Source organism: Colletotrichum karsti (genome assembly GCF_011947395.1).
Source record: "Colletotrichum karsti strain CkLH20 chromosome Unknown Scaffold21, whole genome shotgun sequence".
Taxonomy (NCBI): domain Eukaryota; kingdom Fungi; phylum Ascomycota; class Sordariomycetes; order Glomerellales; family Glomerellaceae; genus Colletotrichum; species Colletotrichum karsti.
In genome coordinates, this window is record NW_024065921.1 from 261322 (window position 1) to 279984 (window position 18663).

Sequence of the window (18663 nt, forward strand, 5' to 3'; positions counted from 1 at the left end):
AAGAACAGAAGGCTTGAACAATTTTCGAGGAGACGGGATTGTCGTTGCCGAGGCGTGCCCCTTGGTCATGCCACAAGAATGCTAGAAGGAGCCTCGTAACGTGATCGGCAGTGAGGCGTGACAGCGCATTCTGAAAGTTCAAGGCTTGCTATGGGAACTTCAGGAAGTGGCCACACCATGAAATAATACATTTCCATTGCAGGTATACCTCTTTTTTCTTGGCCAGTAGCCTGCATATCGTGGCGCAGACATCCATGTCAGCAACAGCTGCAATAAGTCGACACCCTCCAAAAGTGCATATCCACCCCTCTCGAAACCCCGTTGGATCACCCTCAACCGATAGGCATGATTTGGTATTAGATTCATTATGACTTTCCAAATTGAATATTGGCACCTTCTTGAATGAACAATCAAGACACCCTCGAGCTTTCACGATGAGCTTTGATCGCGATTACCCGACTCCGAGGGCCCAGGAAGGCGGTTCGCCCCGGTTCATCATCAGCATCGACTATGGAACTACTTACACCGGTAACAGCGCATCTTCCTCTTTTTAAATCAGAACTAACACTATTTAGGAGTTGCTTGGACACTCACCACTGGAGCTGACCCGATGCTGGAGAAGATCGAGGTTGTGGACAGCTGGGAAGGCGCCGTGCAAGCCAAGGTGCCTTCGAAATTCACCTACACCGAGTGTCCAGGGCGAAAGTGGGGATATGGTATAAGCCCGGAGGCGTTCGTTATCCAGTTGACGAAGCTTGAACTGGAACCGCCCAATCTGCTTGACGCTCTGCGGGTTCTGCGAGACACGCTCGACAATGCCAGCAACTCCAACAGCCTACAGATCAACAGCAGGAAGAACGTCGTAGACAGCGAGGTCCCGCAAAATCTGACAAACTCACCGGAACAGATCATGACGGACTACCTCAAAGAGGTCGCAAAATATGTTCGAAGCGACATCGAGGCAAAGAGAATCGCTGACAACCTGGCCGAATGGCCTATCGACCTTGTGATCACCCACCCAGCAATTTGGCATAGCCGAGCCAAGAACATCACATTCAGAGCGGTGAATAACGCGTTTCGGTATGAGTTCCACGAGATGGCGACGAACCACGGATGCGTTCGTCTGGCAACTGAGCCTGAAGCATGTGCTCAATATACCATGCACAATGTCAGGAAGCAGGGTCTATCTAGTCTCAGAAAGGTTCGACAAGCTTTCCAGGTCTTGCAAAAACACCGAAGCTGACAAGCTGTGCTAGGGTGACTGCTTTGTAGTCGTAGATGCCGGTGGCGGTACTGTCGTAAGTAAACGAGAACCCCAAACAGGAGCGGCTGGCTGGCTAAACACCTTACGATTCAAGGATCTGGTCTCGTACAAGGTCGAAGAACTATTACCAAGCTTCAGAGTCTCAAAAATCACAATGGCATCAGGTTTGGCTCCCTTCACAGCGGATGGTGATTACTGGGTCTATTTCCAAGTGCTGACAATCATCAGGCGCCAAATGCGGTGCTACTCTCATCGATGACTACTTCATTGAAAAGTTCCTCCGCCGACGTCTTGGTGAGGTAAACTGGACCATCATCAAGGGGGATAGCTTCAACCAAGGCCGTTCTCGAGCCTGGAGAGGCGCACAAAGGGAATTATTGGAGTCGTTCGATGGGCCCATCAAGCAGACATTCGCCGGCTTCCCAGACGACGACAGCGAGCCTCCAGTGCAGTTTCTCTTTCTCCCCGAACAACTGGCAGAGCTACATGACCCACATAATGGCATTGAACATGGCCGGCTATCCATAACCTGGTAAGTCTCATAGACTTATAGTACTATACTCAGACGGACAAGGCATACCTGCTAACAGGCACAGCGACGACCTCGAAGAAATGTTCCACGAGCCAGTTGAAGGGACTCTCGAACTCATCAGACACCAGCTCGCTCAGATTAGTGCGCAGAATTACACGGCAAGGGCAATCTTTCTCTCTGGTGGATTTTCAGAGAGCGAGTACCTCCGAAAACGAGTCAAGGCTTTTGCCGACAAGAGAGGCTGTCAATTTCACTGCGATGGCGATCGGTGGACAGCTGTAGCCCAAGGTGCGGTTCTCATGGGGCTTGGAGCCAGGTGTGATTTGCCGCCGGCGCAGCTTCAATGCCCTGTGAACATTGGTGTTTTCGGATCGACACGATTTAGCGAAGTCGAACATGACACGACCCAGAGATACCGAGACACACTGGATGGTATCCAGAGAGGCAGAAAAATTGACTGGGTCGTTCACAAAGGAGACCTCGTCGACTCGAAGTCCGGTATCAGAGAGACTGTTCATGTGCACCGAAAGTTCATTCGCGACGGCGACGGAACGGGCCGTGTCACTGTGGTTATCTCAAGCGACGATATTCGGCCTAATGAGCAGCACATCTTTGGTTCAGAGAGACTGAGCACCGGCTGTGAGTAAACCTTCATTCTGATCAGCCAGATCTCACCAGCTAACACGAACTTTTGCAGCCAACCCCGGGCGTCTCGACGAAATCAATCTTGATTACGATCTAGCCAACATGCTTGACCAAGACGGCATCACGCGGAGGCCGGGCCAGAAGATCCAACGACGCGGTGTAATTCCGAGTTCACAGCAGGTCTCGTACCGTGAGGTGGAAATGCGCGTCGTCATTCGGGTCACTCAGCAGGGCGGGCGGGCTGAGTTGTTTTTGGGCGATTCGAACGAAGCTCAACTGGTTGGACGTGATCTAAAAATCTTTTTCGCTAGTTAATGTGACATCTGAACAAGCAGCATATGAGAGATGGAGGTGGGGTGGCGGTAGCGCAGCAGGCTGCGAAGAAATCAGGCTGCGGCTCGGGGACACGCTGTCATACACACACTGCCTGCAGGTAGATTGCAGTCTCTTTTTACATTTCCTAGTTGATTTCTAAAGATCTCCCGAATTAGGGCGGCTGAAGCGGCTGAAAATGATAAACATATTGGATTGGACTGCTTACGCTGTGCATGTATTCCTAGATATGCGTTTGAGCTGCAGATGACCCCTGTGTAATCCTGCCACGGAGAAGACTCCCCGTTGTCAGGCTAAAGTGCAAAAACGTGTGATGAGAAGTGACATTCTAAAGTGAGGCGTTTCTGCACGAGCATGAGTTGTCTATGGTGTCCGAGGCGCACTTGATGGTTAGGGGGCCTCAGAGCCTCATCACTTCTGACTCACCGAAGAACATGCAGTGTAGCCTTAGTATCCTGGTAATCCTGGGATCATCGCCACAGGCAGCGCCTAGCTCGGGTGAGCGGAAAGATGTTCATTGCGCCTACGGAAATCTTGCTCTTCCATATGGGCTAAGAAAGCCTGTGGCATGCGTAGACAAGCTTTCTCCCGTCCCGCTCTCCAGAGATCAGATCTTCTTAGCGGTTGCGTGGTCGTTCTATCTTGTTTTGCTCCAACGTCGTTCAGACGTGACCTTCTGTCATTTTTGGTGTCTGCAACATCGCCATCGTTTCTCTCATTCTCAGCTCAAGATGGACTCCTGGAAAGGTCACAACTACTACACCCGGAACGCCACCAAACAGCTCGAGTTGATGAACCTTAGCACCGTAGAATGGGGCATAGCATGGCTTCCTCCCAACCTCGTCGCGATACCATACGCCAAGAACGACTCAATAGTAGCACAATATCCCGAAAACACTACCTTCATCGAGAACGTCGGAAAGGCGACCACCGGAGACAGGGCTACCGAGAAGATCGTCTTCGGAGTGACTTCCGGAATCGTGCTCTTCTTCGTCATCCTCTGGCTGCTCTCCGGCGAGTTTAAGTTGCGCGACCAACCAAAACGAATCAGGGTCTCAAGCGTTCTCAGCGAATCCGACGACGGCGTGCAGTTCATGAGCTTCGCAAACTTTGAGAAAAAGTTGCAGAAATACTACAGCCCGATCCGGACCGAAGTCGAGCTACAAGATAATGTGAACGTGAGGAGGCCGACACATGGCCTCAGGGCCGAAGACGTCGAGGCTGTCACGAATCTTCTGAAGCAGATGTTCCATCTTGACCGGGGTATATGGAGTCGTCAACATATTCACTCTGGAGAAAACCACGAGATCTTAAACAGGAATGCGCGGCTGAGGAGCAACGCCATTTGGGACGAGGTGAAAAGGACGGTGTGTGGGTGGCAGGAAGACCTCGATAATGAGACTACACAGTTGGGTAATGCTGAAGCAAAGCACATGGAACACATTTTCGAGCTATTCAGGAGGGATCAAAATGGCGGATCAAGGTATCGTGTATAAAAGCATAATCTAGCCCGAAGGCGAGCAGCTGTTGGTTATTTGTTCATTTGTTTATGGGCACGATCCCAGGTTAGCATCGGCGAGAGGAGCGACAATATTGGAAATGAACATTCTGTTCTCAAATTATGGTGGGCTTTTACTGTCGATTATGCCGCGGCTGTTACTTGGTGCTTGATTTTCTTGAGCAACAGCATGAACTCAAGTGTCATTATTACCACGTAGGAACTATGGGAACAGAGTTGAGTGAATCGGTTTGGCTTTTTCAGAGAATGAAGCCACAGTCTGTTGGAGCCATCAATCATCAACGGAAATGTTTTGAAACTATGATTTAATATTCAAACGAAGCCAGAACCCCAAGAGGGAATGGAAGCCATGTCTCAACAGGAAGGCGAGAGAAACCTGTCGCTGCTGCAGCTGTTGCACGACATATTACAAATGGCAACTTTGGCACCTGCTTGCAAAACAACCAAAGAAAATGCGCCCTGAGTCATCAGACTTCACCTGCATGCACCTCACCCACTTCAACTTACAAAAACCTCACCATCAACCTCGCATCATCTCAAATGCACTACCCCAAAAACCAGGTTCCACCTCAACATCAAGAGCAGCCGTTTCTAATCATCACTTTCGCCAGCCTACGCACCCATCAATAAACATCCAAAAACCATAGCCAAACCTAGCAATCAAATTGCAGCAGCAATGTCCACCACAAACACGACCCTCTACTTCGCCTACGGCTCAAACCTCTCCCCGACCCAGATGACAGACCGCTGCCCCTCCTCCCCGCCCCTCGGCCTCGCCCACCTCCCAGGTTACACCTTCATAATCAGCACCCGCCGCTACGCCAACGTCGTCCAGAACCCGACCACCTCGGCCCCGGGTTCGGACGACCCGGGCGTCTACGGCGTCCTCTACGCCCTCGACCCCGACGACGAAGCCGTCCTCGACGGCTACGAGGGAGTTCCAGATGCCTATACCAAAGAGTACATGCTCGTCGACGTGCTGGAGGCCAGCCTCCCCGAGCCCGCCCTCGGAGGCAACAGTGCACCGAAGACCGCCGCTGGCCCGGTGCTCAGGAAGACGAAGTCGGTTAACGCCCTCGTCTACATCGACCGCCTCCGGACCGAACACTCGCAGCCCTGGCCGGAGTACGTCTTCCGCATGAACCGCGGCGTCCAGGAAGCCGCCGCCCAATTCGGACTCCCGGCGGCGTACGTCGAGGATGTCATCCGGAAGTGGATCCCGGCCCCGGAGACCCCACCGGTCGACGCGGCGGCGGCCGCCGAGGAGGATCCGGGTCTTGTCTGAGGAGACAGACACATGACCTCCGAGTCTACATTGTTCGTGAGATGCGGGGAAGAGAAGCATCGACGCATTACCGGACGTCGTCTCATCCGGTCCGAGAACCCATCTTTTCCAGGCCCATCGTGACCTCAAAAAGAAGAAACGGGCAAACCCCTTTTCTTCAGAGGAACAGAGGGGGGAGAAAAGATGAGGCTCAAACGCATGAAGACATCCAGAAACATACAACCTCTTGGCAGATCAAGGAAAATCTCTTGGCACTCACCGCTTCCACGCGCGAATCCTCCAGGGGTCAGCCCTCCGTGGGGGGTCCCGACGCAGCAGCTGGAACCGGATCCCGTTTGGGACTACCCTTTTTTTAGTCTTTTCGGAGGAGAGTCATCATCATCAGACGAAAGAGCAAGGTGCTTTTGGAAACGGGTTAGATCAGAAACACGAGGTCATCAAGAATAGAGTCATGAAATGAACAGACGGGGGTTGCAGCGGTGATTGTGAAAGCGGAAAGCTTCATTGTGAATTAGCCAATCATTTGGCTCTAGGTATCTAAACTGGCATATGTCGCCCGTCTCATCCTTTTTTGTGCGTGTTTGTAGGTGTGTGTGATGAATTTGTGGATGTGATCTGCCCCATACCCCTCCAAAGGAATGAGTGCTGTGCAAAAAGGTGACTGCCCCAAAAACGCCTTGCTGGATGCACAGCTATGCCTAATAATAATAAAAAAAAACGCCTTCGCAATGCGGTATAATTCGTGACGCATGAAAAAATCTCTCAAACAAATTGCTCAAAACAGGAGGCAGGCTCCGGTGACGAATGCGGCGCCGGCAGCAAAGAGCGAAGCGGCCACGGGACCCAGAGACGGTGCGGAACTGCTGCCTCCGCCGCGGACGAGGCCGGCGGTGGCCGCGACGGGGTTCGCCACGGCCACGGCGGAGGGGACGGAGCCGGAGCCCTTGCCGATCTCGAGGACGTTGGAGCTGGTGGCGTTGTACTTTGTCTGGGCGAGGGAGATCTCGTTGTTGTCGAGGTCGTAGACGACGTAGGCGGACCTGAGGAAGGTGTCGCCGAGGACGTTTGTGCCGTCGCCGGCTGGGGCGATGCCGAAGAGGCAGGCGTCGACGCCGTTGGAGAAGGCGATGCGCTTGCCGGTGATGGGGATGAGGTCAAGGACGAGCTCGTTCATGGGCACGGTGATGACGGGGTCGGAGAAGGTGAAGGTCATGTTGCCCGAGTTGGCGGCGGAGCAGGGGATGAAGGCGACGCCCTCGTCCTGCTGGTAGACGGCGCCGACCATGGAGAAGATTGTCGTGACCATGTCGTCGGGGAGGTAGGTGAGGGAAGAGCCGGAGTCGAGGAGGACGGCGAGGGCCATGTTCTCGTTGAGCGTCTTGGAGCCGAGGGTGACCTTTGTCAGGGTGATAAGGAACTCGGAGTAGACGTCGGACTGCTTCTGGATGGGGATCGTCTTGAGCTCGCCCTCGTAGTGGTCGGCGTCGACTCCTCCGAAGAGGATGTTGCCCGTGCTGGCCTGGAGGTCGTTGAGGTACAGACTGAAGGCGTTCGACTGGATCAGGCCCTCGGCGACCATCTTAGCGGGGAGATTGTCGTAGGGGTCGAGACCCGCGCGTCCGACCTGCACCTCGTTGACCCGGTATCCTACACCCAGAATGCCCTGCGCGGAGGAGCTCGTGTAGCCGATGCCGAACTGGAAGTCGGTTATTGTGGACTTGCCAATGGAGAAGGTGTCGGTGACGTAGTCACCCGAAGCTCCGGAGCCGTCGACGTAGGAGATGTTAAACCAGCTGCCGACGTAGTTGTATGTCGAGGACGAGTTGGCGGCGTAGGTGCCGGAGACGGAACATGGTGAACCGGTTCCCTTGCAGAGAGTTGAGCTGGCGGTGTTGACCCAGAGATCACTGCTTCCGGTGTCCAAGTGAAATCTCATCGGTTGTGAGGGTGTTCCAAGAGAACTATTAACGAAGTAAAGTGTTTCCTGCCTGTGTTAGTTTTGGTTCCGTTCGTAGATCGAAAGCTTGCCTACCAAATTATCCAACGTAGCTTGCACCGACCCTCTCCTCCTCAGCATATCCCTCTTGTTTTTCGTGTAGGGTATCGTCTCTCTGTGCAAATCCAAGCCCACTACCCTGGGCGCACTATTCTCGCTCTTCCTCAAAACAAATCCCTCCGTCGGCAGCAGCGAAGCCGCCAGGGCGATTAATGTTGTTGATCTCATTTTCTTTCCGTCTCGTGTACTCTATCGTATACGTTCTTTTGTTTCCGTAGGGCTGATTAAGAATCCCGATATCCAAGTCGACCGCGGGGAGGGATTGCCGGGTGGTATATAACAGAAAAAGAACGTAGTGGCGGTTCGTGTTATGAAGTCATTGACACGGGAGCACTAGGAGAAATAGAAGACTGCGAATGCAATATTCGGCGTTCGGATCGGGCGCGCGGGACCGGCACACGGGGGTGGGGAGGGGATTCGTCACCCACGATGGTGGCGGAGCTGCGTGTGCGATGCTGCTGATGGAAAAGGCGGCTTGGTCGTGTTGGTAATAAGGGGGGGGGGGCGAACTGGCACCGACCCAAACTAAAGAGCGGGAAGGAGGGAAAAGAAGAAGACCGCTTCGCTCTACAGAAACCACAGACCGTGAACCACACACACGCGCGCGCCGGACTCGTGTGATATTTTACAAGATTTTCGCGACTCGTGTGTAATCCCCCAAGCGAGAGGATGAGTAAGTCCGGCTAGGCTAGTGTAAGCAGAGAAACAACGAAAGAACGTTATTGTTGTGTGTGTCGACGGGAACCAGGCGGACGGAGCAGCGTGCAGGCAGAGGAGGGTTCGTACATGAGATGCAGGATGCAGCGAGCGGCCATGAGCTCTCTAAAGTACGTATCAAAAGTCAAAATTTCGGGGGTGGGAGGAGAGGAGGGTGGAAGGTGTTCTTGGAATAGAAACGGGCACGATGGGCCATGCGACAAGGCGGGAACTGACACTGCCAAGCGCAGCAGCGTTGGCCCGAAAGGTCTCACACAGTCGCAGACTCGTCCATCGTCGTCATGCTCAGCGGGGCCCATTGGGACGGTGAGTCCCACGGGTGTGTGTGCGTGGACATGGACATGGTCCGGGGGGGCTGTGGCTTTGCTCTTCGGACGCGGTTGGGACGGACGAGCGAGGAAGAAGACCGGGAATCACCTGTTGAAGCGAGAGACATGCTCCAAAGAAAGACTGTGCGATGCGCATCCACCTTAGTCACGTTTACAGCGGGAAGCCAGTCAAGAGACGGGACGTCGATTGGTTCTCTTGATGCTGTACAGCGAGATTGGAGCCATGAAATTGGTGGCAGACTCCAGAGTCCAACGATACGCAGGGGAAAGGCCGAAAGGTTACGGCTTCACGGCCGGGACGACCCCGGCGTCAACCCTTCTCGAAGACTCGAGTTCGTGTCCAATCACCTCAAGACTCGTGATGCCCGTACTACTACAGTACACCTGTCAGGCGGAGCAGACGCGTGGCCGTGCTACGGTGCTGGTCGAACCGCTCAGTAAAGTGGGAGGCCAACGGGCTGGGCAGAAGCAGCGAGATGATCTGTCACTGAGGTGCTGCTTGTGTCTTTCTTTCCGATGCAGAAATTCTGCTGCAGTCAGGGGACGGGAGACAGATTCGATTCGAAGATGGAAAGAGAAGACAACACTGTCAGCCTGTCGGGTGTGCGGGCGTGTGCCAGGTGACAGGGATGGTGAAACAAGACGCACCAAGGGGTGGGAAAAGGGACACCACCACGACTGGACTCTGGAGGGAGGGAGCGACATCTGACACGGCTACGCGGGAACATCAGACAGCTCTGGAACCAACGACACCACGCAGAATCATGTCCCCTAGCTGCATTCGCATCTGCGTTAAACCCCCGAAATGTCCCAAGGAGCTGGACCACACCGCATCCGTGGTAGTATCATCAGAGGACCAGCAGATCATCTCGAAGATGCACGCTTACGAACGACAGTTGACGACGACGACGATGAAATGACTGTAACCAACCAAAATTGGTGACACACACACTCACACACACATTTCTCACTAGGTGCCGCCAGAGCCGCACCAACGTCACGTCAGTCTCGATGGCCTGCGCCAGATCCCGTTCGCCGCGCTGCGGACGTCGGAAAGCGTAGTATTTCCTCTTTCCTCCCGTCAGACTTGCGCTCATGGATTGCGCAACACACCGAGACACCATTGAGCCTCGAAGTGTTCGTGTCGGTCGGTCGGTCGAATGTGTTGTGTTCGCAGGCCGACGGAGCCGACTTGTCGCCCGCCCCCATCGCCACGCAGCCCGGAAGGACCGATGAAGAAAAAAGAAAGCGAAAAAAAGAGACAGCACACGACAAAAGCGGAAGAGGCCCGTCATCATCCACCAGTTTACCTTCGTCCAAACCCCTTCCAAGCCCCATTCCGCCCCCCATCCCCGATGCCGAGATCCGACGGCCGGGATGTGGCGTCGTCCGGGCCCCAATGAAGCCTTCCCTTCCCCCCAAAAACTCCCGGCGCTACCGCCAGAAAAGAAGAAGGCGACAGCTCACAGACGGGGGGGCGCAATGGATGATGGATCATGGTTGATGGCCGGTGATGACGAGGCAGGACCTCTTGGCCTCATCAATCTCTTTCGCGGGACCTCTTCTCGTGTTATCGCGTTCGTATTTTGATGACCCGACAAAGAACGATGTGGGCAAAAGCGGAGGAGAGAAAAAGAAGAATGTGATTAAAATTGAGGAGACAACCCACATCGTACGGCCGCGGTTGCATTCGCCGTCCACGGCGATTAAGCATCGTCGCACTTTGTGCAAGCCCCTGACTCATCGGCCGTTTGGTTTAACTGCCCCAGAGAACGCGAAGGGTCTCCTGCAGGAGATCTCCAATGACAATGGACAGAAAGGAGGATTTCTCAGAATCAACACAGCTTCTATGTTGTGGTCCGTGCATCGAATACACCTCAGTCACGTGAGCATCGGCACGGGTCGACTCCGGATTATCCTCGCTCTCCCGTGACCCGGACCAGACCTCCGACTCGGACTCGAAGCAACCACCTCACCACCGTCGCCTCCACGAACCAATCAACGCAGCGCTCCAAGACCTCTCTGCAGCACATCGAACCAAGCGGCATGTAAGCCACGCGTACTACGCAGCTGCAGCCGTCGCTCAGAATAAGCTTCGGGTCTGGATTACGCCGTTCGACGAGCTCTTGATGTAGTCTTCAAACTTCATACTCAACAGTCAGGATGCGTCTCACACGGTGAAAAAACGGTGTTGATAAGAGAGTTTGCAAGGCATCTCAACATCGTGATATCTCTTCCTCTACCGAAACGTTCCGTGGATTTCCCTTGAGATCAATTAGTTAATTGCAAAAGAAACCGAGTTCCCTACCAGGCAGATGTGTGGTCGCTATCTGCTTGTCTCATTGGGCGCCCGCCACGCCTCATCCATCCTCCGTACCTCGAACGACAAAACAAGCTCGACAGCCCTACGGCGCATGCATTTAGGCAGCCAAATGGGCGAACCAATCGACGTCAAATGCGGTGCCGCAAACCGACATCAGCAGGCCTCCAATGAGCTCGTCGTACTATAGAAAAAAAGATAGATAGATAGAGGGCGTGAGTGAGAATGACGTGTGACCGTAAGCTATCCTATCCTCACTCACCTCTTCTCAAACCTACAACTTGTGACTTGAACGACATCGCAATACACAACCATCGTGAGAATCGCTGTTCGGTATGACCAACATGGATACCATCGACTTCGTCGCGCTGGAGAGCTGGTACGTGATGACTTCACAGTGAGACGACATCAACTAACCCTCCTCGCCCAGCCCAGTCTACTCCGTAAGTCCCCAACACCCATGAGAGCCGTAGAAGAATCTCTCAAGATGGCGAGAGAAAACCATCCCACTCACAAAACCCACACAGTCCTTCTTCGGCGCGATGGGCTGCGCCTCCGCCATCGTCCTAACCGTCTTCGGCGCCGCCTACGGCACCGCAAAGTCCTCCGTCGCCATCTTCCACGCCGGCGTCCTCCGCCCGGAGCGCCTCATGCAGAACGTCATCTGCCCCATCATGGCCCAGATCCTCTCCATCTACGGCCTCGTCGTCGCCGTCATCATCTCCGGCCGCCTCGACAAGAGGGGGCTCGCGCTGCACAACGGGTTCCTCTTCCTCGCCGCGGGTACCAGCGTCGGGCTGTGCGGGCTCGCGGCCGGGTTCGCTATCGGGGTTATTGGGGACTCGGGAGGTGAGACTGTTCTTTTTGGTTGCTGTTTTCTGTTTCTCCTTACTCACTCAGTTCGGCAATGGGTGACTGACGGTACTAGTGAGGGCGAGCACCCAGCAGCCTCGTCTCTACGTCGGCATGATTCTGATCCTCATCTTCGCCGAGGTGCTCGGCCTGTACGGCACCATCATTGCTATCATGTTGGTGTCAAACGCGGTGCCGGACTGCACCTTTTGAGAGGCTGCACCTTTTGAGAGGCCGCGTGATCGGTAGGAAAGGGATGCCATCATTAATGACTGAGGACACGTCTGCAGACGAAAGGGATGGAAATTTATTGGACACTTAATGTATAGACGACATGTCGTGGAAGACGAACGTGAATTCAACGCCGGGTATTGCAGCCGTTACGCGCCTGCTCATGCAAGGGGTACCATACATTTACAGATAATATGCATTTAATAAGGTCCCATCTAGATCCTCCATTCGTTCAGGTTATCCTGCGGCGTCACAAACGGCTCATTAATCCTCTTAATGGCGAACTCGCTGCAAAGAATACTGCTCAACGTTAGTGACGGACCAAAGCCAATGCATCGGGAGATAACTTACCATGCAGACGCCACCAACGAATCCAACTCGGTGATCATAGCTTCCCTCCTGGTCCCGCTGACCAGGCCCTTGCTAATCTGTACCTGGAGCTCCCGGATCCTCTTGCTCGTACCCACGCCAGCCTGTTCGAGCACTCTCTTGCCCAGACAGTCAGAGTGGAAGGAGTGCTGGCAGGGGAAAACGAAAAACTGCCGGCTGAGCAGCGGCAGCCCGCAGACGTAGCACTTCTCTCCCGGCTCGACGATAGCATACCGGTGGTCGAGCGCGGCAATGTCAATCTTGATGTTAGTCGCCGTTTGGGATGACTCGTCCATCTCCTTCTTCAACCCATCAATATTGCGACTGTAGTCCTCCAGCGCAGTACAAATCTCCTCCTTGAAATCATCAATGACTACGAAGTCAGGGAAGAAGGGAATGAGATCCTCGATTTTGAGCAGCTCGCACCGCTTGAGGAAGTCAATCGCCGTCTTGATGCCGTTCGACTGCGAAATTACTTTCCTGGCCACGGCGAGCCACAGCTTCTTCCGCAAAGGCGGGTCATTCATCGGCCTGTCTGCGATGACCGACGCCAAGTCGACCTCGTTGTGCGACAGCGCCAGGTCAACGGCCTGCAGGTACTGGCCCATGCTGGTGTAGATGTGGACGCAAGAAAGCGTCCGGTGGTGCTGAATGCACAGACGGAGGGCGAAGTCCGGATCGTAATTTGGCTCAGGCCCCTGGGACTCGAGATATGACAGCAAGCCCGCCTCGTCCTTAGACTGATGGGATGCGTAAATCGAAATTAGCGTGTTGTGAACCGCGGAGTCCTTGGAATTGAGCTGAATGATGACATATTGCAGGTACCGAATGGCTTGGTTCTGCAGCAAGCTGCCCTCGAAGTTGCGGTTGTACTCGAGAAGCGCCGGGATCAGCTTCCGGGGCTTGAGGTCCGAATGCCGCATGAGAATTTCGACTAGCTCCGTAGCGACGTGCGTCATAAGCACCGTGCTGTACCGGTAGAACACCTCAGGGTCGGTCTGCTTCTTGAGAACCTTCAGTACCTCATCCCACCTCTCGCGTTGGACCCAGTACGACAACACATAGTTATAGTCGTTGACAGCGTTGGCGAAGTAGAGAAGCTCCTGCTCGCGGCCGTGACTGCTGATAACATCGTATGCTGTTCGGCGGTCGAGGTCCGTCTTGTACTTATTGACGAACTCTTGGAATTCGCTCTGGACAGCTCGGAGCTGTTCTCTCGATTGTGCTGGGTTGAGGCCGTCCGCCAGCTCGGCTTGGGTGATGATCGTGTCGTCCAACGAGTTAAGCTTGGCCATGAAGATCTCCACCAACCAGCTTGCAATCATGATTCTTTGCATAATTGCTGCCTTCTTCAAAGTGGCCAATTTGGCCAAGAGGTACTTTCGCAACGCATCAGGCTCAGCGTAATCGATGAACGTAAGAGCGACCTCTTCGAATGGCTTGTTGCTGCGTCCATAAACCGCGGCCGCGTCCATGAACTGACGCTTCTTCACCAGGTGGTCACCATAGGCGGTGGCTACCGTTTCCCTTTGAAGGGGTGTCTTCGCATGCTGCAACGCGGCATCGAACTGCTGCAGCTTGAGCATGATCTGCCAGATGTTGCGATCCTCCTCGTTCACAACGACCTCAAAGATCTCCTGCCCTGTGAACATCCAGAAGGTGTTCTTCTGTATATCGACACACAAGCTCAGTGCTTTTTGCCCCGGCTCCAAGACAGTCTGGTCATATACGACCTCACCGGTCAGACGATTCGTGGCGACCACGCGGCCGCCAATGAGGTTGACAATGTGCCACTGCGTCAACGCAATCGCCTCAATGAAGTCTGCCGTGGTATTGCGTCTGCCTGGCCCGTCAGACGAGCCGAGCTGCGAACGAGGCAACAGGCTAGACTCGCTGAAAATCTTGCTGCCTTCCGCATTAGCGGCAAGCTGCCCGTGGAAGACGCCTTGCGCGGACAACCACGCGTAAGCTCTCTCACGCGTCTCATCCTCATACGGGTTCTGGTCGGGAGGGTCCGGCGAGACCACCAGCGCCGATGCCGCTGCGCCGGAGGAGCGCGATAGCTCGTGGATCGTGGGTTGTTCTGACTCGAACAGTTTCGTATAGATCGATCCACCGCTGTCGTGGCCGCTGCCGACCTTGCCAGCCAGATAGAAGAGCCGGCTTTGCGTTGCAATCAGCACTCGCCGCATGTCTGCCCGGCCGGGGAGCGTGTCGGCCCAAAGACCCGTGATCGGCCCATCGGGTAGCTTGTGTAGGTTCTTGAGCTTAATGTCCTTTTTGTAAAACTCCGACGTCGTCTCGATGAAGGCTTCGTAGATGTTGCCGTCCGAGGCACCGAGGAGGATCTCGCGGGTCGAGGCGGTCGGCAGCGAAGGGTTCCAGGCGACGCTTTCAATCGAGACGCCTCGGAGGCGGGCGAGCGCCCTGGGATGCTTGTGTTGGGAGTGGAGGTAGTAGTTCTCGCCGAGCGCCGTGCAGATGAGGAGATGCGAGGCCGTCGGATCGAGGAACATGCGGCGAATGACGCCGATTTCCGAGGGTTTCTTGGGGAGATCGATGTCTGTCGTCGAGAGTTAGCCTGCTGCCTGCGAGCACACGAATCACACTGTTGCATGACGCACCATCGATGTCTTCAGGTCTGTTCAAATCGATACGCAGGATGCGTCCGTTGGAGAGCGCCAGGACGAGGACGTTGTTCGCTACCTGCGCGGCGACGAAGTCGGCGGCGATGGAGAACTGAAGCTGGACTCGCTCGACGATGAACATGGGCAACGCGACGTCGTCCAGGTCGAGCACCCCGTTGCCGGCGGCGAAGCCGTCGGACGGATTGAGGGCCATGGTTCGGTTTATGGCGCGGTCATACAATCATCGTCGCTCGGTTTTGGGTGTTTCGTCACGAGTGCTGGCGAGGTCGCCCGCTGCGGATGCACATGGAATGCAGCTCGGTCGGAGGCTGGTGTCAACGTCGATCGGTAGGTCGCTGTTGGATGGTGGAGGATGACATAGGCAGGGAGCTCCTCGGTCTCCACTCGTGCAACCTGATAGCTGTAGTACGTACCCAACTTGCCCGAGCTTCGTTGTCTGAGCTCTACCAAGCAACGACCTTGACGGAAAGCTCTCCACGATTTATGCCAGTGATGGCGGTTTAGAGATAATTGAGCTGAAGGCGGTTCTTTGATTGACTAGCTAAACTGATATGGTACCGGTCTGCCCTGCCAAGGCTCATTACACCACCTACTCATCGATACAATATCCAGTTGACCGCCGTGATGCTTTTTAGTTCGCCTGAGCCCCAGAGAATTGTAGTATGAAAATATATGCTAGATCAGATCGCTGGGATGACCGGCCACCATCTGCCGGTAAAAGTGCGATGAATGTAAGACATGAGAATAAATCGTGCTCTGCCGAGTTGTTCGTCACTCGGTCAGAGGGTCGGAGAATTACTACACCAAAACCTCCACATCGTCCTCCAAACTCAAGCTTCAACGTCCGTCCTGGACTCGTGGATGCTCCCTTCACCGTGGTGCCTGCTGTGGCTGTCTTCTCTCGCTGTGTCGTCGGTTTCTGACGCCTCGTCGTAGGATCTCTGCAGCACTCTCGACGGCGGCGATACCATGCCCAGCGGTTTCCTTCCAATCAGACAACGAGCCTTGACGACGAGTCCGTGGGATTTGATCGGGTCCTTCGCCAGACGGGCCATCTCTTTCGCGACGTTGTGACAGGCCGTCTTCACTCGTTCCGGCTCCCACCCCATATACTTCGTCAACGGTCTCAGGCACTCTGCCTCCAGCCCGTCGATGCACACAATCAACCACAACTTGCCTTCACTCGTCTCCACGTTGATCGGGATCGTGTGCTCCGTCAGCTTAATATCCGTGAACCCGGCGTCCGTCAGTAGCTTGGGGTTCATGTGTGACACGCCGCGAGCGCGGCCTGCCTTGGTTCCCGCGATCGTGAGATCTCTCTGCAGCTCGTGGATTTCCGACGTGGGAGGGAACTCTGACAAGAACTTCTTGAAGCCCTGCTGATCATCCCACTCCAGCATCTCGATCCAACCGCCGGGCCTGATGACCTTGAAAGCCTCCTTGTAAATGAAGTTCCAGTCTTCGAATGCCGCCATCATGTGGCGGAAGTGCACCAGGTCGAACGAGTTGAGCTCGCGTTCCCACTCGAGCTCGGCGTCGTCGACTTCGAAAAAACAGTTCATCGGTATCGATGTAGGCGCAATGGCGGAAATGTCTGTGCCGATGACCTCGCAGTTCGGGTGCTCGTCCGCCATACCTATCGCCCACTCGCCGATGCCCGTTCCGATATCGAGTATCCTTTGCGGGGTATCCAGCGGCACCGTACTCAGCTTGCCATCAAAAACATGGAGGTATACGCGATGAACCAAGCTCATGCGACACATTTCCCATTCATCGTTGGGGAGGTGATAATGCGGACCGCAATACCGTCGGCCGTTCTCCCACTGGTAGTCTAATTCTCGCTCCATGAAGGACCGCGTTGACGACCTGCGTGCTGTCAGCCGGTGTTTCTTGAAGCCTCTCTGAGACAGGTTCCACTCACATGTCTTGATGGCTCTGCATCATGCTGTAGGGCATCTCGGTGCGGTGGGATTCGCTCGGTCGGGGGTAATGGCTGGGCGCCAGAACGGAAAAGTTGTCGTCATCGTCGTCGTCGTCGACCTCCATCACCTCCTCCTCCTCCTGGGAGTTCCAGTCGTCGTCGGCCTCGAGGACGCCGCTCTGGGAGGTCTCCTCGGTGCCCATGATGCTCGTCAGCTCGGTGGCGGCGCTCTCGCTCTCGCGCACGCCGCTCGACAGGCCGTCGCTCGAGTGCGAGGCGAGCTCGTCCGTGGTTGACATGCTCGAGCAGGCGCCTTGAGCGGGGTCTTGTTTCGTTCTGGTTCCCTTCCGCTTCTTGGTGCGCCGCTTCTTGGCCATGGGCGGCGGCCGGTACCCGTGTGTCTGTGCCACCCGCTGGTCGAGGTCCTATCACAGTCGAAATTGTCGGCGGCCCCGGAAACTCATGTCATGGCCCGCGGGGAGGGACGGAAGGGCATGTGCGAATGCGTGCGGCGGACTGGGCGTTTGCAGCTCGATGGAGCTAAGGATAAAGGGGCGGGTTGAGTGGATGCGGCGTAGGCTGGCGCTTTTTCGCGAATTTTGGACGAAAGAATCCGGGGTGTTGGTCGGTTCGGGTTTGGGGCGTAGAAGGATGGAAGAGAAGCTTTTCGCGGCTTGGCGGGCGTAAGAGAACAGGAGATAACAAATGAGCGGGAGAAAAGTTGGCGGGAAGGGACGAGAGAAGAGAAACGGAACAGAAGAACGTCGGGTCGAGTCGAGTCGAGTCGAATCTGACGGGAGAGGAGAGGAGTCGGGGGATGTCTTGAGGATTAATCAGGCGACGGGACGACTTGTCAGTCGGGTAGGATTAGAACTGAAGGGGAAAGGCTGCGCCGGGGGAGACGTCCTAGTGTGGTGACGGTGGCCAGTGCATGCTGCGCAGGATCCTGACAGCTGCCGGGATGAGACGTGGGAACCGGCGATGGATTGGGAGCGGCGGACGGGTCCTGTGGAGAGTCTTCCTTCAAGGGTCTCTTTTGGCTCTTTTGGCTGTTGGACCGTGGCACCGTGATGCACGGCGCGACCTCGGGGGATGTGCAAGACGGCAGAGGCCGTGTTTGCCGTGGAAGATGCCGAATGGCCTTTAGGGCTTCGAGAGCTGCTTCTTCGCTGTAACAGCAAGCGAATAAGAGCGACGACTCATGCCTCCATTCGCAAAGGAGATGGACGGCCGACTTCGATATACGGGGTGTTAAAGGGGGGGACGACGTATCATTGCAGTTGCAGTTACTGAACGCTGCTCTGCGGTCAAATCTGTATCCGTAGCGTCATAAACAATATCAAGCCTACCAATAACACCAATTGCCAACTTCTAATGCGGCTGCAACAGTCCCCTCCGGCTGGGCCTGTCGCCTCTCGACTGCATGGGAAAAGAGGATTAGACGGCATGCTGATTCGACTCAAATGATCCGGGACGCAAAAGCTGCAGTCCGGTGCAGCACCCCTATGCACGATGGAATCCTCTCCCACCTCATTTTACACCTCAAGTGCCAACAAAAGCACCCAAGCAACCAAGCAAGAGTCACCCACCTGCATCGCACTCCCCTATCCAAGCAGCCCAGCGCGTCCCACGACAACGGCCC

At 55.1% G+C, this 18663-nt stretch overlaps 7 protein-coding genes across 7 annotated transcripts; 4 read left to right on the top strand and 3 right to left on the bottom strand.

The window, feature by feature from the left end:
• Positions 1 to 434: 434 nt before the first annotated feature.
• On the top strand, positions 435 to 2756 carry CkaCkLH20_06916 (uncharacterized protein; the record flags this gene model as incomplete). Its single annotated transcript, XM_038889633.1, has 7 exons — positions 435 to 528; positions 576 to 1201; positions 1257 to 1298; positions 1359 to 1428; positions 1493 to 1796; positions 1861 to 2435; positions 2494 to 2756. 7 exons carry the CDS (start codon positions 435 to 437, stop codon positions 2754 to 2756), a joined length of 1974 nt encoding a protein of 657 aa, XP_038744996.1.
• Positions 2757 to 3505: 749 nt separating this feature from the next.
• CkaCkLH20_06917 (uncharacterized protein) lies at positions 3506 to 4270 on the top strand (the record flags this gene model as incomplete). The annotated part of the gene is made up of 1 exon (XM_038889634.1): positions 3506 to 4270. The coding sequence occupies one exon, from the start codon at positions 3506 to 3508 to the stop codon at positions 4268 to 4270; it is 765 nt and encodes a 254-aa protein (XP_038744997.1).
• A 699-nt stretch (positions 4271 to 4969) lies between these two features.
• Positions 4970 to 5578, top strand: CkaCkLH20_06918 (AIG2-like family protein; the record flags this gene model as incomplete). Its single annotated transcript, XM_038889635.1, has 1 exon — positions 4970 to 5578. The coding sequence occupies one exon, from the start codon at positions 4970 to 4972 to the stop codon at positions 5576 to 5578; it is 609 nt and encodes a 202-aa protein (XP_038744998.1).
• A 775-nt stretch (positions 5579 to 6353) lies between these two features.
• CkaCkLH20_06919 (aspartic-type endopeptidase) lies at positions 6354 to 7514 on the bottom strand (the record flags this gene model as incomplete). The annotated part of the gene is made up of 1 exon (XM_038889636.1): positions 6354 to 7514. The coding sequence occupies one exon, from the start codon at positions 7512 to 7514 to the stop codon at positions 6354 to 6356; it is 1161 nt and encodes a 386-aa protein (XP_038744999.1).
• A 3812-nt stretch (positions 7515 to 11326) lies between these two features.
• Positions 11327 to 12065, top strand: CkaCkLH20_06920 (V-type ATPase; the record flags this gene model as incomplete). Its single annotated transcript, XM_038889637.1, has 4 exons — positions 11327 to 11379; positions 11431 to 11443; positions 11528 to 11849; positions 11929 to 12065. 4 exons carry the CDS (start codon positions 11327 to 11329, stop codon positions 12063 to 12065), a joined length of 525 nt encoding a protein of 174 aa, XP_038745000.1.
• A 233-nt stretch (positions 12066 to 12298) lies between these two features.
• CkaCkLH20_06921 (uncharacterized protein) lies at positions 12299 to 15293 on the bottom strand (the record flags this gene model as incomplete). Its single annotated transcript, XM_038889638.1, has 3 exons — positions 12299 to 12383; positions 12435 to 15015; positions 15077 to 15293. The coding sequence occupies 3 exons, from the start codon at positions 15291 to 15293 to the stop codon at positions 12299 to 12301; spliced, it is 2883 nt and encodes a 960-aa protein (XP_038745001.1).
• A 637-nt stretch (positions 15294 to 15930) lies between these two features.
• CkaCkLH20_06922 (uncharacterized protein) lies at positions 15931 to 17398 on the bottom strand (the record flags this gene model as incomplete). Its single annotated transcript, XM_038889639.1, has 2 exons — positions 15931 to 16966; positions 17022 to 17398. The coding sequence occupies 2 exons, from the start codon at positions 17396 to 17398 to the stop codon at positions 15931 to 15933; spliced, it is 1413 nt and encodes a 470-aa protein (XP_038745002.1).
• Positions 17399 to 18663: the final 1265 nt, after the last annotated feature.